The sequence below is a fragment of the Scylla paramamosain genome, chromosome 44, assembly GCF_035594125.1.
Source record: "Scylla paramamosain isolate STU-SP2022 chromosome 44, ASM3559412v1, whole genome shotgun sequence".
NCBI classification, from domain to species: Eukaryota; Metazoa; Arthropoda; class Malacostraca; order Decapoda; family Portunidae; genus Scylla; species Scylla paramamosain.
In genome coordinates, this window is record NC_087194.1 from 1087515 (window position 1) to 1101448 (window position 13934).

The 13934-nt window shown below is 46.0% G+C and overlaps 1 protein-coding gene across 4 annotated transcripts in view; it reads left to right on the forward strand.

Annotated features, from left to right (window-relative positions):
- LOC135093877 (lysine-specific demethylase 3A-A-like) overlaps window positions 1-13934 on the forward strand; it is a 32015-nt gene that overhangs the window by 13900 nt on the left and 4181 nt on the right. For 3 of the 4 annotated variants that reach the window (XM_063993490.1, XM_063993493.1, XM_063993492.1), the window contains exons 3-5: window positions 6538-6954; window positions 9785-12356; window positions 13075-13640. In XM_063993490.1, coding sequence (XP_063849560.1) covers window positions 6538-6954; window positions 9785-12356; window positions 13075-13640 — 3555 coding nt within the window. The remainder of the gene's footprint in view (window positions 1-6537; window positions 6955-9784; window positions 12357-13074; window positions 13641-13934) is intronic. The other variant, XM_063993491.1, reaches the window with a different exon arrangement.

The window sequence follows — 13934 nt, forward strand, 5'->3', positions numbered from 1 at the left end:
CCAGTAAGCAACACCATCTTTCCCCCTACAACACCACCCACTACCTCACTATCTCCACCATCTCTTTACCATTCCAGTAAGCAACACCATTCTTTCCCCCTACAACACCCATTTCCTCACTGTCTCCACCATTCCCAGTCAGCCATCCCCTCCCATCTCTTGCCTTGTCTCTCTCTGTCTCATTTCTCGTATCCCATGAATGGTATTTTGAATTCCTTAAGTTTCCCCTACAAGGACTCTCTTCCAAAAGGCTGGCTATGATTGGACATGTTCTTGTGGGTGTTTTTCCTCCTAATGATATGGAATTGTGGTTAAACTATCACTAGGATCGTGAAAAACACCCTTGAAAACTGTAACTTCCACTACACCCTATTAAACTATCACTGGAATCATGAAAACCCTTGAAAATTATGATAACTTTCACTGTACTCTGTTAAACTGTCACTGGAACCATGAAAACACCCTTGAAAACCTTATCTTCCACTACACCCTGTTAAATTATCACTGGAATCATGAAAACACCCTTGAAAACCCTGATAACTTTCACTACACCCTGTTAAACTGCCAGTGGAACCATGAAAACACCCTTGAAAACCTTATCTTCTACTACACCCTATTAAACTATCACTGGAACCATGAAAACACCCTTGAAAACCCTGATAATTTCCACTACACCCTGTTAAACTATCACTGGAATCATGAAAACACCCTTGAAAACCTTATCTTCCACTACACCCTGTTAAACTATCACTGGAACCATGAAAACACCCTTGAAAACCCTGATAACTTTCACTACACCCTGTTAAACTATCACTTCAACTTTGAGGTCCCTAACAACTTCCAGGAAAAACCCTAGTAATGCCCACTAGGGCTTGTCAAACTATCACTTAACACTAATACGTCAATAATTTCAACTAAATCCTAACACGCAGTAGTGGGACGTAAGATTCTAAAGAGTATTTTAATTATTTTTTTTATAAGTATTACCAGCATTGTTTATATTATTTTGTTATATCATTTATTCCATCTTTACTTTTTCTAACGATCTTCTCTACTAAGGATTACGAGATTTTTTATGTATTTTTTTTTTTCGTATCACAATTATTCTTCATATTTACCATGTTATTATCATTCATTGCATCTTTACTTCTTCACTCAAGTTTGTATCTTTGCTTTAAACAGGCTGTAGTGAAAGCAAGGATTTTCAAGTGTATTTTCAACAATCCCAACAGTTTAACAAGGATTCTACAAATTAATATTAATTTTAATCTTTAAGTCAAGTACCTTACTAATCTTTCACTCAAATCTATCAGCTCTTAAGAGGGTGTAGTGTAAACGAGGATTTTCAAGTGTATTTTCAACAACCCAACAGTTTAACAAGGATATTACAAATTAACATCATTCATTTTAATCTTTCAATCAAGTCTACACCTTACTAATCTAGCACTCCAATCTGTATCTATTCTTAAGGGGCTGTAGTGAAAGCAAGGATTTTCAAGTGTATTTTCAAACGATTCTAACAGTTTAACAAGGATATTACAAATTAACATCATTCATTTTCATCTTTCACTCAAATCTGTACCTGCTTTTAAGGTGGTGTCCCATAAGCAAGGATTCTCAAGTGTATTTTCACCAGTTCTAAGTTTAACAAGGCTTCTACGTAAGGAACAGGAAGAAAAAGCTAACGAGAATCTTTTTACATCTCCATAGCCTTTGAAAGCATTTGTGTTGAGTTACCAAGCATTCAGCACTCAGTCACTGCCTCACTCAATTTCCTCGTTGTCTCTCCCTCTTGCCTCAGCATCTCCTGGTCTGTTGGAGGGCTGAGCTAACGTGCTATTCCTGCAATACTCTTTAAAGCAGATATTGACTCTTAAAGGTGCTAGATCAAGTTGTTTTTTGTCCTCTATTCCAGTTTATCACGCTCCTCCTCGGTTCTGTCGTCTATAGTCTGTTTATTTTATCTTATTTTTTCTGTTTTCTTTGTTTTGTTTTGTTTTCTCGTGGTTTTGTTTTGGTTTATTATTAATTTTTTGTCTTTTTGCTTTGTGTCTTTGTTTATTGTCGGTTTTTACGGTTATCGCTCCTTTTTTATTTCCTTGGTTTACCTTCTACAAATTCATTATCATTTACTCAGCTAGTCATCTGTTCTCTCATTTCCGTATTGCATTCCTTTTTTCCATTCAGCCTCGTACACTTTATCATCATTTATTTAGTTTATCATTTTTTAATTTATCTACCTGTTATCACATTTCTTATCTCTACCTCCCACATTTATCATTAGTCATTCATTTTATCATTTTCTATATTACATTCCTTTTTTTCATTCAGCCTCCTACAGTTTATCATCATTTATTTAGATTATCATCTTTTATTAAACCCTCTGATCGCATTTCTTATCTCTACCTCCTACCTTTCTCATTAGTCATTCTGTCAACTTGTATTTAACATTATCTTCCCTTCTATTTCAGTCCCTCATGTTTAATTTTCACAGTCTCTATCATCACTCTTCATTTGACGCAATTCTAAGCTGTATCTGCAAGTTATCAATATTTAATTTAAGTCGGCTTTTAATTGGCAGGGTAGAAATAATTATGGCACATTTACGAACTATAGACGCGTTGATGACAGGGACACAGTCATAGTTTTCTTCCTCATTATCTTTCGTTTCGTTTATCATTAATGCTTCTGTCACTTATACTTGTAAAGCGGATTTTCATTTCAGTATATCGCTTCGTCTATGAATTTACTTGAATGTATTGCGGCGTTTATGAATTCTGAATGGGTTTTGTCTTGTTTAGCTTATATATTTTTTTATTTGGTTATTTAATGCAGTTCAGGATTGTTTATATAGGATTAACACTTCAGTATATCGTGACATTTATAAATTTCTTAGGTTTTATATGTAGTGGAGGTTCCAGTTGTATGACCTCAGTATATCGTGGCATTTATGAATATCCTTCCTGATTTTCCCTCATTTAGCTTATTAAATTATTTTTGAGGCTATTTAAAAGCTTATAAGGAGCATTTATATAAAATTAACATAACATTTTTTCATTAAGTTTTATCAAGTAAGCATTTCTTTCTGATTCTGCTTAAGTTTATCCCAAATTTCACTTTTTTTGAGTCGTCAGTTTACCAGAGTGGAGTTTTATTAGCTGCTCGTTAATTTCTACGTCAATTAACGTAATATAACTAACTATCCTGTCTTTCGCGTCACTCCATAAGGGTCTATATTAAGTTTTCATCTAAGCATCAGTAATCTTCCCTGTCATGTTCTGAGACTCTTTAACCTTTCACCATTTAATAATAATCATCTTCACCTTCTGTCACCTGTAGTCAGTATAATTTGATACAGAGGATTGTGCCATACATTCATTTAGCACCTGTATTTATGAAGGTATAATCTTTAAGTGCATTTGTCAAGCTACAGTCACAGAAAACCATATATTTCCGACTTGTATGGCTGTGTTTTCTTCATCAGGGGTTTGCATTGATATTTGAATATTGTCTTATTTATTTATTTTTCTTATTATTATTATTTTTTTTATGGTCAATCTTGCACTTGTTTTTAATTTTCTCAGTTTTTGAGGGGATTTGCATATGGGGGTGTGGGTTTTTCGCTTACTGTATGGTAGAGTGTGTGTGTGTGTGTGTGTGTGTGTGTGTGTGTGTGTGTGTGTGTGTGTGTGTGTGTGTGTGTGTGTGTGTGTTTTGTCTTGTGGGAAAAAATTTGTAACTTGTTTGGGTTTTTGATTCAGGCATTACTTAAAAATTTTGACACTTCCTTCCTTCCTTCCTTCCTTCCTTCCTTCCTTCCTTCCTTCCTTCCTTCCTTCCTTCCTTCCTTCCTTCCTTCCTTCCTTCCTTCCTCTCCCCCTCCCTTCCTTCTTTCCTTCCTTCCTCTCCCTTCTTTCCTTCCTTTTATTCTTCATTTCTTTCTTTTGTCCTTTTTCCTTCTTCCTTCCTTCCTTCCTTCCTTCCTTCCTTCCTTCCTTCCTTCCTTCCTTCCTTCCTTCCTTCCTTCCTTCCTTCCTTCCTTCCTTCCTTCTGTCCCTTTCCTTTCTCCTGTCTTTTTTTTTTGTCCTTCCTTCCCTACAGTTCACACACACACACACACACACACACACACACACACACACACACACACACACACACACACACACACACACACACACACACCACTGTCCCCTTCCTTGTCCAATCTTTACCATTTCAACATGACATCCCCCATTTCTCTTCCTCATCCTTCCTTATTGCTTGTTATCTTCCCTTGTATCTTTCCTACTCATACCCCTTTCCCAGCTGCCCATTTCCCTTACAGTTTCTCCCATCCCCCATTCCCACTCCTATTTTCCTATCACTCCTCTCTTTCACATCTATAAAGGGGAATTTTGGAGTTAAACCATCACCAGCACATGCCAAAACTCCCGTGGTGAAAATACCCAGACTTCAACATTTTCTCACTAAAGTTATCAGGAGAATTTGTAGTTTAAAAGGCAAGGTAGGACAGAGAAGGGCCCGTTGTGGACATAACTAGCAGCTATTGAATGATACTTTGAAAACACTCAGCTCCATCACCCTGACAACTTTTCAAGGCCACAGAGATGCTTAGCCAGGTTCTCTAGAGTATTTCTCCTGTTAATGATATAGAAATCTTGTTAATCTGTCACTAGAGCCGTAAAATCACCCTTGAAAACCTGCGTCACTTCAACTAGAGCCTTTGGAAAGTAGTCTTGGGAGAGTTTCTCATATTAATAATGTAGAAATCTTGTTAATCTGTCACTAGAGCCATAAAAACACCCTTGAAAACCTGCATCACTTCAACTACAGCCTTTGGAAAATAGTCTTGGTGTTTCTCACGTTAATAATGTAGGAATCTTGTTAATCTGTCACTAGAACTGTAAAAAACATCCTTGAAAACCTGCGTCACTTCAACTAGAGCCTTTGGAAAATAGTCTTGGTGTTTCTCACGTTAATAATGTAGAAATCTTGTTTATCTGTCACTAGAACCGTAAAATCACCCTTGAAAACCTGCGTCACATCAAGTAGTGGAGGCGCAGTGCTAGGATGTTTGATACTACAGCCCACAGTGTCACCTTGTTATTTAAGTCTGCGTTCACCTCTTGTCATCCAGGGCACTGTAAAAGATGGTTACTTGGACATAAGGAAAAGGAAGATTAATTAATTAGTAGGAGTCCAGTCATGTTGGGGGAGGGGGGGGGCACTGAATCTCTTTACACACACACACTTACACGCACGCACGCATGCACACCTGTCTGTCTCATAGTAAATATCTACCTCAGGTGTGTGTGGTGTCGTAAGCCTGTACAGAGGAGGAGGAGGAGGAGGAGGAGGAGGAGGAGTAGGAGTAACAGATGGTAGTAATCTCACACTGATACACCACCACCACCATCACCACCACCACCACCACCACCACCACCACCATCACTATTATTCATTTGTCTGTTAGTATTGTTACTTAGAGGGAGGACAAAGTACATACACAAAGACTATGCTTAAATCAACACACACACATAGAGATAGAGAGAGAGAGAGAGGGAGAGGGAGAGGGAGAGGGGAATGTTAATGTGCCAGCCAAGAGGAGGAAGAGGAGGCAAAAATGTAGGAAGAAGAAATGGAAGGGGAAGAAGAGGTGTAGGTGAAGGAATAACAGGAAGAGGATGAGTGTTGTAATGTGGAGAATGAGGAAGAGGAAGAGGAGGAGGAGAAGTAAGAGGAGGATGTATATATATATGTATATATATATATAGACTTATTTGTACAAGGAGGAGGAGGAAGAGGAAGATGAAAAAGATGAGAATTATATATAAGCATGGAATAAGAGGAGGAGGAGGAGGAAGAGGAAAGAAAGAAGAGAGAAAAAAAGAAGACCCAGTTATGTCATTTACTATTTTATCATGAAAGAGGTGAAAGAGGAAGATGATAAGAGGAAAGAAGGGGAGGAGGGAGAAAATTTTAACAAGAAGAATAAGAGGGGGGGAGGGAGGGGTGCTTTCAGCAAGGAAGAGGGGGAGGAGGAGGAGGAGGAGGAGAAATATTTTAAGGAGGAGGAAGAAGACGAATGTTTTAAGGAGGAGGAAGAGGAAAAGAACCATTTTAAGGAGGAGGAGGAGGAGGAAGAGATCTTTTAGCAGGGAGGAGGAGGAGGAGGAGGTCTAAGCATGGAAGAAGGGGAGGACGAGGAGGAAGAAGAGGTCTGAGCATGGAAGAGGAGGAGGAGGAGAACTAATTTAAGGAAAAGGAGAAGGAAGAGGTGGTGGATGAGGAGGAGGAAGAGATCTTTGAGCATGGAGGAGGAGGAAGAGGAGAACTAATTTAAGGAAAAGGAGGAGAAGAAGTAGAAGGAAGAGTATGAGATCTTTGAGCATGAAAGAGGAGGAGGAGGAGGAGGAGAAGAAGGAGGAGGAGGAGGAGGAGGAGGAGGAGGAGGAGGAGGAGGAGGAGGAGGAGGAGGAAGAAGAAGAGGAGGGCCTGGGTTTTAGCAGTCACAACGTATGTATGGTTTTATTGTAGCATGGAGGAGGAGGACCCACGGACAGTGTTGGGGGCACCACCACCACCACAACCTTAGCAGCCGACCATCTTGGCCAAACCTATTACCTCAGTGGCCTCAGCAACCACCACCACCACCACCACAACCACTATCCCTCCAACCACCATCACAACCCACCACCACAACATCAGCAACATCAGCAACAACAACAACAACAACAACATGCACCACCACCAACTTCTCAACAACAACAGCAACAACAACAACAACAACAACAACAACAACAACAACAACACCACAACCACCACCATCAAAATCACCACCACCATCACAACCATTTACTCCTCATATCCCAGCAACAACAACAACAACAACAACAACAACAACAACAACAACAATCTCACAATAAATCATATCAAGTCCCCAGCCATTCCCAGGTATGATTGCCCTCTCTCTCTCTCTCTCTCTCTCTCTCTCTCTCTCTCTCTCTCTCTCTCTCTCTCTCTCTCTCTCTCTCTCTCTCTCTCTCTCTCTCTCTCTCTCTCTCTCTGCTTGTGCTTTCTTTGTTTCGAAAAAGTATATTATTATTGTTATTTGTCTGCTTGAATTTGCTTTCTCCCCCCAACTCACTCTCTCTCTCTCTCTCTCTCTCTCTCTCTCTCTCTCTCTCTCTCTCTCTCTCTCTCTCTCTCTCTCTCTCTCTCTCTCTCTCTCTCTCTCTCTCTCTCTCTCATAAGCTGTTTTTCTATTGCTTTATTTGTTTGTTTTGATCTACTCTATTTCATTGTTCCCCCTTGCCCCCATCCTTCCCCCCCCACAGTTGTTAGTTCATCCCCTCCCCCCTTGCCCCCCCACCCCCGTATGACTTGTCGGTTTAATGCCTCTCGCTTGTATCTGTTTGTCATGTCGTTTCCCTGCAAGCAAGCAAGGCTGTGCATAGAGACCAATGATTATTATTATTATTATTATTATTGTTATTGTTATTATTGTTATTATGTATTGTTTAGTTAGTTTTATTTGTATTTTTAGTTCTTTTCTTCCCACACATGAAATTTAAATGTGCAAAAATGTAAAGGAAATGAAAAAAAAAGTAATATTTTCTACTACTACTACTACTACTACTACTACTACTACTACTACTACTACTACTACTACTACTACTACTGCTACCGGTACCATTTAGCTCTTTGGTGTAGTGTCTCCCCAATTCCAAAAGTATCAGGATTCAGTCTTGGCTCAAGGATCTTTCTCAGTGGGAGAGGTAGCAATGCAGAAACCCGAAGATGGCACTGTATGAGAAGTTACCAGAGCACACACACACACACACACACACACACACACACACACACACACACACACACACACACACACACACACACACACACACACACACACACACACACACACACACACACAGATAAGAAAGAGTTTGTAGGAATAGTTTTGTAATAATGTAATGAATCAATGAATGTGTTATCATAGGAAAGTGTGTGTGTGTGTGTGTGTGTGTGTGTGTGATTTCATAATAAAAGACTGGACAAACATGGTCATATATAACACATTTTATAAACACAGGAAGGGACTAGAGAGAGAGAGAGAGAGAGAGAGAGAGAGAGAGAGAGAGAGAGAGAGAGAGAGAGAGTGAGTCATATCAGCTTGTTGAGAAATTCTTGTCCAAACAGAAGTAGACAAACATTTCATAAACAAACAGGAAGGGACTAGGGAAAGACAGACAGACAGACAGACAGACAGACAGACAGACAAACATCACCAACATCTTATTAGATTATCAACATCTCACTCTCACTTCCTCTTACAAAAGACAGGATGATTATGTACACTCCCTCTGCACCACACACACTTCTCAGCTCCTTCCTCCTCCTGCCCTCTGTTGGAAATCTTTAGGTGTCTTTTATTAGAGAAGGGAGGAAGACCAGGTTGGGTTAAGTTAGCTGGTGTTGAAATATCAGAATGTGCCTCTGGTGTTGGGGAGAAGGGAGGGAGATTAGGTTGGGTTAAGTTAGGTGGTGTTAAAATATCAGAAGTGAAGTGCCTCTGGTGTTGGAGATCAGGTTAGGTTAAGTTAGCTGATGTTGAAATGAATCTTAAATCTTTGTTGTCATTTTAAACAGATCATTTTCATGTTTTGATGGACATAATGAAAAGAATGTGTGATTATGTCTCATCTTTGCTAAGCTACAGATGTATTTTTAGAGACTAGTCTGGAAAATGAGTCTTTAAAAAATGTAGATCATGGGAAAAAAAAAACTGCGAGAGCTAAATATTTAATTCAAGTATATTATGAAAGATTAAACAACATGGTAGTTTGTTTAGATGAAAAACAACACAGCACTCAGTTCATGTGTAGAGAAGGATTAAATAGGAGTGTTATGGGGGAGTGTAGATAATTCAACTCCATTATGAAAGATTAATAAGGCACCATATTTTCTCATAGATAGTGAAACAACACGGTAGTTTGTCTAGTTTAATGAAAACAATATTGCACTGTATGTGGAGGAGAAGATTAAACATGCACTGCTATTTATTCGATAGTTTTGTTTGCTAGAGATTACGTCTACCACCACCATTACTACTACTACTACTACTACTACTACTACTACTACTACTACTACTACTACTACTACTACTACTACTACTACTACTGGTGGTGGTGTTTGCTTTGCTTACTTGTGGGATGTGATATTTGCTCCTGTTTGCCCAGTGCGTTAGTCCCAGACAAATGACAGTGTGGTGTTGTGCTGCGGTGGGGCTGTGGCGATGTGGTGTCGTTGTAGTGGTGGTGGCTGTGCTGGCATCTTGTCTTTTACCTGTTATTATTTTTTTCTTCTCTATCTCTCTCTCTCTCTCTCTCTCCTCCATTGCTGTTTTGTGTACTGTATGTATGTGTATGCGTGTGTGGGTGTGTATGTATGTGTGTTTGTGTGCATGAAGCATGGGGGGTGGGGGTGTGGAGGCCTAGGAGAAGGGTAGGGTCTCTCTCTCTCTCTCTCTCTCTCTCTCTCTCTCTCTCTCTCTCTCTCTCTCTCTCTCTCTCTCTCTCTCTCTCTCTCTCTCTCTCTCTCTCTCTCTCTTGTCTGTCTGTCTGTCTGTCTCAGTGTGGTGTGGGTGGGGTGGTGGTTTGGTGGTGCTTTCAGTGTCCTGTGGTGGTGTTGCTGTGCTTGAGGCTGCTGGGTGTTGAGGCCACAGCGGCTGACCTGTTGGCTGCCCCAAGGAGTGGTGCCTGACAGTGTTTGTTCTGTGTTGCAGAAGGTGGGTGGAGGATGGAGCCAGCTGGGTGGCCTGAAGGAGCGCCTCGACCCCATGGAGGAGAGGCAGCTGATGGAGGACCGGCAGCGGCAGGAGGAGGCCGCCGTCCGCCGTGCACAGGAGCCGGAGAAGATGGTCCAGGAGAGCATCTACAGGTTTTTTCGCGACTCTGACCGCCGTGAGCCGTCCGTGAAGAGCCGCTACCCCCCGCCGGCACACTCCAGCAAGCCGCCGCAGCCGCCGCCGGACAAGCCAGTGGCGGCAGCGCCGCTGCCCAAGCTGGCGGAGCCAAGCTTCAGCCTGATGGGCTACATGCCGGGCTACCTCAAGGAGCCGCCGCCGCCCCAGGCCGCCAAGATGCATGACCGCAGCCCCTATGGCAGTGGCGGTGGGGGCGGCAGCAGCGGCGGCTACCACGACCACCGGGAGAAGACGTCCGTCATCATCCAGCCGGAGGCAAAGTATGACAAGGGGCCGCCGCCCGCCATGGCCCTCAGCCCCAAGCATCGGCCCCCGGAGCGCACTAGCCCCTTCCCTCCCTCCTCAGCGTACAAACCCCACGACCCTGCCCCTGCCCCCTCCGTGCCCCACACGGCCTCTTCCGCCGCCACGCTGCACCGCAGTGTGCCCGGCCACCACCCTTCCCCCTTGCCCCATGGGGTAGAACTGGCTAAGGCCCGCCCGCCGTCCTCGCCCCACCCGGCCACCGTGCCTGGCCACCCTGACCGCTACTACACGGCTGGGGCCAGCCGACCAACCCCCACCACCTACACCTCCAGCCTGATCACGGCCGGCCTGGTGCCCAACCCCATCCATGTGTCCTCGGTGGCCGCCAAGGCCAAGGTGGGTTCCCCACCACCGCAGATGTATGGCAAGCCGGGCATCACCACGGGCACCCCGGTGTGCCGGCCGGACACCCGCCCCGCCCAGCCCGTGCCCCTCACCAGCAAGGCCCCCACGCCTGGGCCCCCGCCTGCACATTCTGGCCGGCCCGCCCATGCTGAGAGCCGGCCGCCACCAATGCCGCCACATGAACAGCGGCCATACGATGCCCGCATCTACCCCCCTCCGGCCCCCTCGCCCCACCACAAGCACGTGGTGGCCCCGGGGCCACCAGCAGCCCGCCTGCCTCCCACCACCTCACCCCACCTGCCACCCCACCCTTCCCTGGCTCCCCAGCCCACCCAGACACAACCGCTGGACCTCAACACGCGGGAGGACGCAGCCTCGCCAGCCAAGCGCCGCACAGCCACACCGTCACCGCAGGACACCAAGAAGGCGCGCTACGACCCCAGCGTGGCGCCGCCCAGCCAGCCACCGCTGCTGTCCCGGGTGTCGGAGCCCAGCCCGCTGTACCCTGCAGCTGCCACCACCATCACCACCGTCGAGAACCCCGTGGCCCTGGCCGACAGCCTGCCCCGCGTGGGCAGCCCTGTGTCCCGTCCGCCCAGCCGGCCGCCCGCCGTGGGCACCCCCACCGCCACGCCACCACAGCCAACCCGCGCTGAGAACTCCTCCCCGCCAGGCGGCCGCAGCGCCACCGAGCCTGAGAAGAGTGTGAGTCCCGGGCCGGTGGGCGGCTATGTCCACAAGCTCAAGAAGGCGTGGCTGCAGCGGCACGAGAATGCCGCCGAGCCCTTGGCCACGCCGCCCTCCTCAGGGCCCAGCCTGGCTGCCAGGGTGTCCACGCCACCTCCTACCACGCCATCCTCCAGCCCACCTGCCAAGGCCTCCCCGGCTGCTGCCGCCTCCGCCAAGATGGACGCCAACAAGCCTGGCCAACGCAAACCTAAGCCGCCCAACAACATCCCCAACGGCCACAGCCAGGAGGCCGCCGCTGGGGGTCGGGAGGAGTCCACCTCCAGCGACTCTGAGAGCGGGGCAGCACTGGGCCCGGCTGGCATGCGGAACAAGCGGGGCAAGGCCAAACGCAAGATAAAGAAGATCAAGCGTGGCAGTGGCAGCGGCGGTGGCGGCAGCGACACCAACAGTGACAGTGACAAGGACAGTGATGGCAGTGAGACGGCTGCCACCAAGGGTGGCGGCCGCCTGACCTCCAAGCCCGACGTGGAGCCCAAGAAGCGTGGCCGCAAGCCTAAGACCAAGCAGGAAAAGGAGCGTGAAGACAGCGGACCCAAGGCCAAGAAGATCAGGGAGGATGCCCCCCCGGGGGACCCCCTGCAGAAGCCCCCCGTGGCTCAGCTCAAAAAGACCGGTGAGAGTTTCCTGCAGGACGGCTCCTGCTACGAGGTGGCTCCTAAGCTGCCCAAGTGCCGCGAGTGCCGTTGGACACCGCACCAGCGCAACAAGAAGATGCCCAACATATTCTGCCGCTTCTACGCCTTCCGCCGCCTCCGCTACACCAAGAATGGACAGCTGGCCGTGGCGGGGTTCTCCGACCCCATCAAGGATGCCTTCGGGGACGACCTCAAGCTGTGGCTGCCGGACGTGGACAACACGCCCTCGGACCTTGATGTGGACATCAGCAAGTTTCTCCTGACGCACGTTGGGGACCAGTTCTGTGACCTGGTGGAGCAGGAGAAGGAGGCCATGGCGCTGCACATGGGTGATGGTGAGTGTCTCTTCCTTGCTCCAGCAAAGCCACTTGTGTCTGTAGCAAAACAGTGCTGGCTCACCACCACACAGTGTTACCCATGACAGGCAAGCAGGCAGGCAGGCACTGCACACAACTTGATGCCAACTTTTCTGGCTAGCTGAGAGTAATGGTCTTATGTAACTTGAATAACCACTTACACACACACACACACACACACACACACACACACACACACACACACACACACACACACACACACACACACACACACACACACACACACACACACACACACACACACACACACAGTATCAGATACTACCAGTTAAAGTTGATTGATTGATATATCTATAGAAGGCATGAAAATAGTTAATGAAAACAATACAAATTATATTACCTTGACAGAAAGCATCTTTAGTGTCAGCACAAGGATGTATATTTCCCAGTACTGTATCCCTGAAATGTTAGGCTACACTTGCATCATTAAGAGACACTATTAATGCTTACACTGGCACCTCAGTCACCTTTTCTTTATAGTGCTCCTCTGACATAGAAAAATAAATAAATAAATAAAACGGACTCAGCCGGTCCTCCACCCACAGACTTGGTGGCCTCCTCTTTTTTTGTGTTTTTATGCTCTTTGTTACCCTTGACCAGTGTCCTACATGAAACAGAACACAACCTCACACCCACCCAACAGACTCACCAGACTTACCTCCTCCTTCACCCACAGACTCGGTGGTGGCGTGGAAGCGCGTGGTGCAGGGTGTGCGGGAGATGTGCGACGTGTGTGAGACAACGCTGTTCAACATCCACTGGGCGTGCAGTAAGTGTGGCTTTGTGGTGTGCATCGACTGCTACAAGGGACGCAAGAATGGCACGGTGAAGGTCTGGGACGAGGGTGGCAAGGACCGGGACGAGTACTCCTGGCTGCTGTGTGCTTCCCGCCTCCCTCACGAGCAGGACAAACTCATGCTCACTCAGATCATCTCTGGCAATGCTCTCCTGGATCTGGGGAGGAAGGTGCATCTAGGGAGGCACCAGTGGAGCATCCCGCAGTACTGTGAGTGTCCCGAGGCCAAGCGGTACAAGGACCAGGCGCTGCAGGACGACAAAAAGAAGGTGAATGGGGTAAACAAGGAGCTGCTCAAGACATTTAAGAAGGAACCCAAGGTGGAGTTAGTGAACGGTGCTGTCAAGACGGAGAAGGTCAACGGCAAGGAGGAGGAGGAAATGTCCAATTCTCCACTTAACTTCTTTGCCGACGTGGCGCTGTCCAATGACAAGCGGGAGAGTGAGGTAAGGCTGGGAGAGGGAGAGGGAGAGAGACTGAGGGTGCAGTAGGGAATGTGATGTGGGTGTTTTTGAATTTTGGGAGATTTTTAAAGGTGAAATTTGCTGTTAGTTCTTAAGATTATGGTTGTTTTTCGTTGTGTTTTCCAGTCTTTGTATTTACTTGGTGTGTTATTTCTTTGTTCATCTCTTATCTTCTCTTTGTTCATTTTGTCTGTTCAGTTTTGTTTCCCAGTCTTTATATATACATGGTATATTATTTCCTCTTTGTTCCTTTTTTGTTTTTCTCTCTTTTTGTAT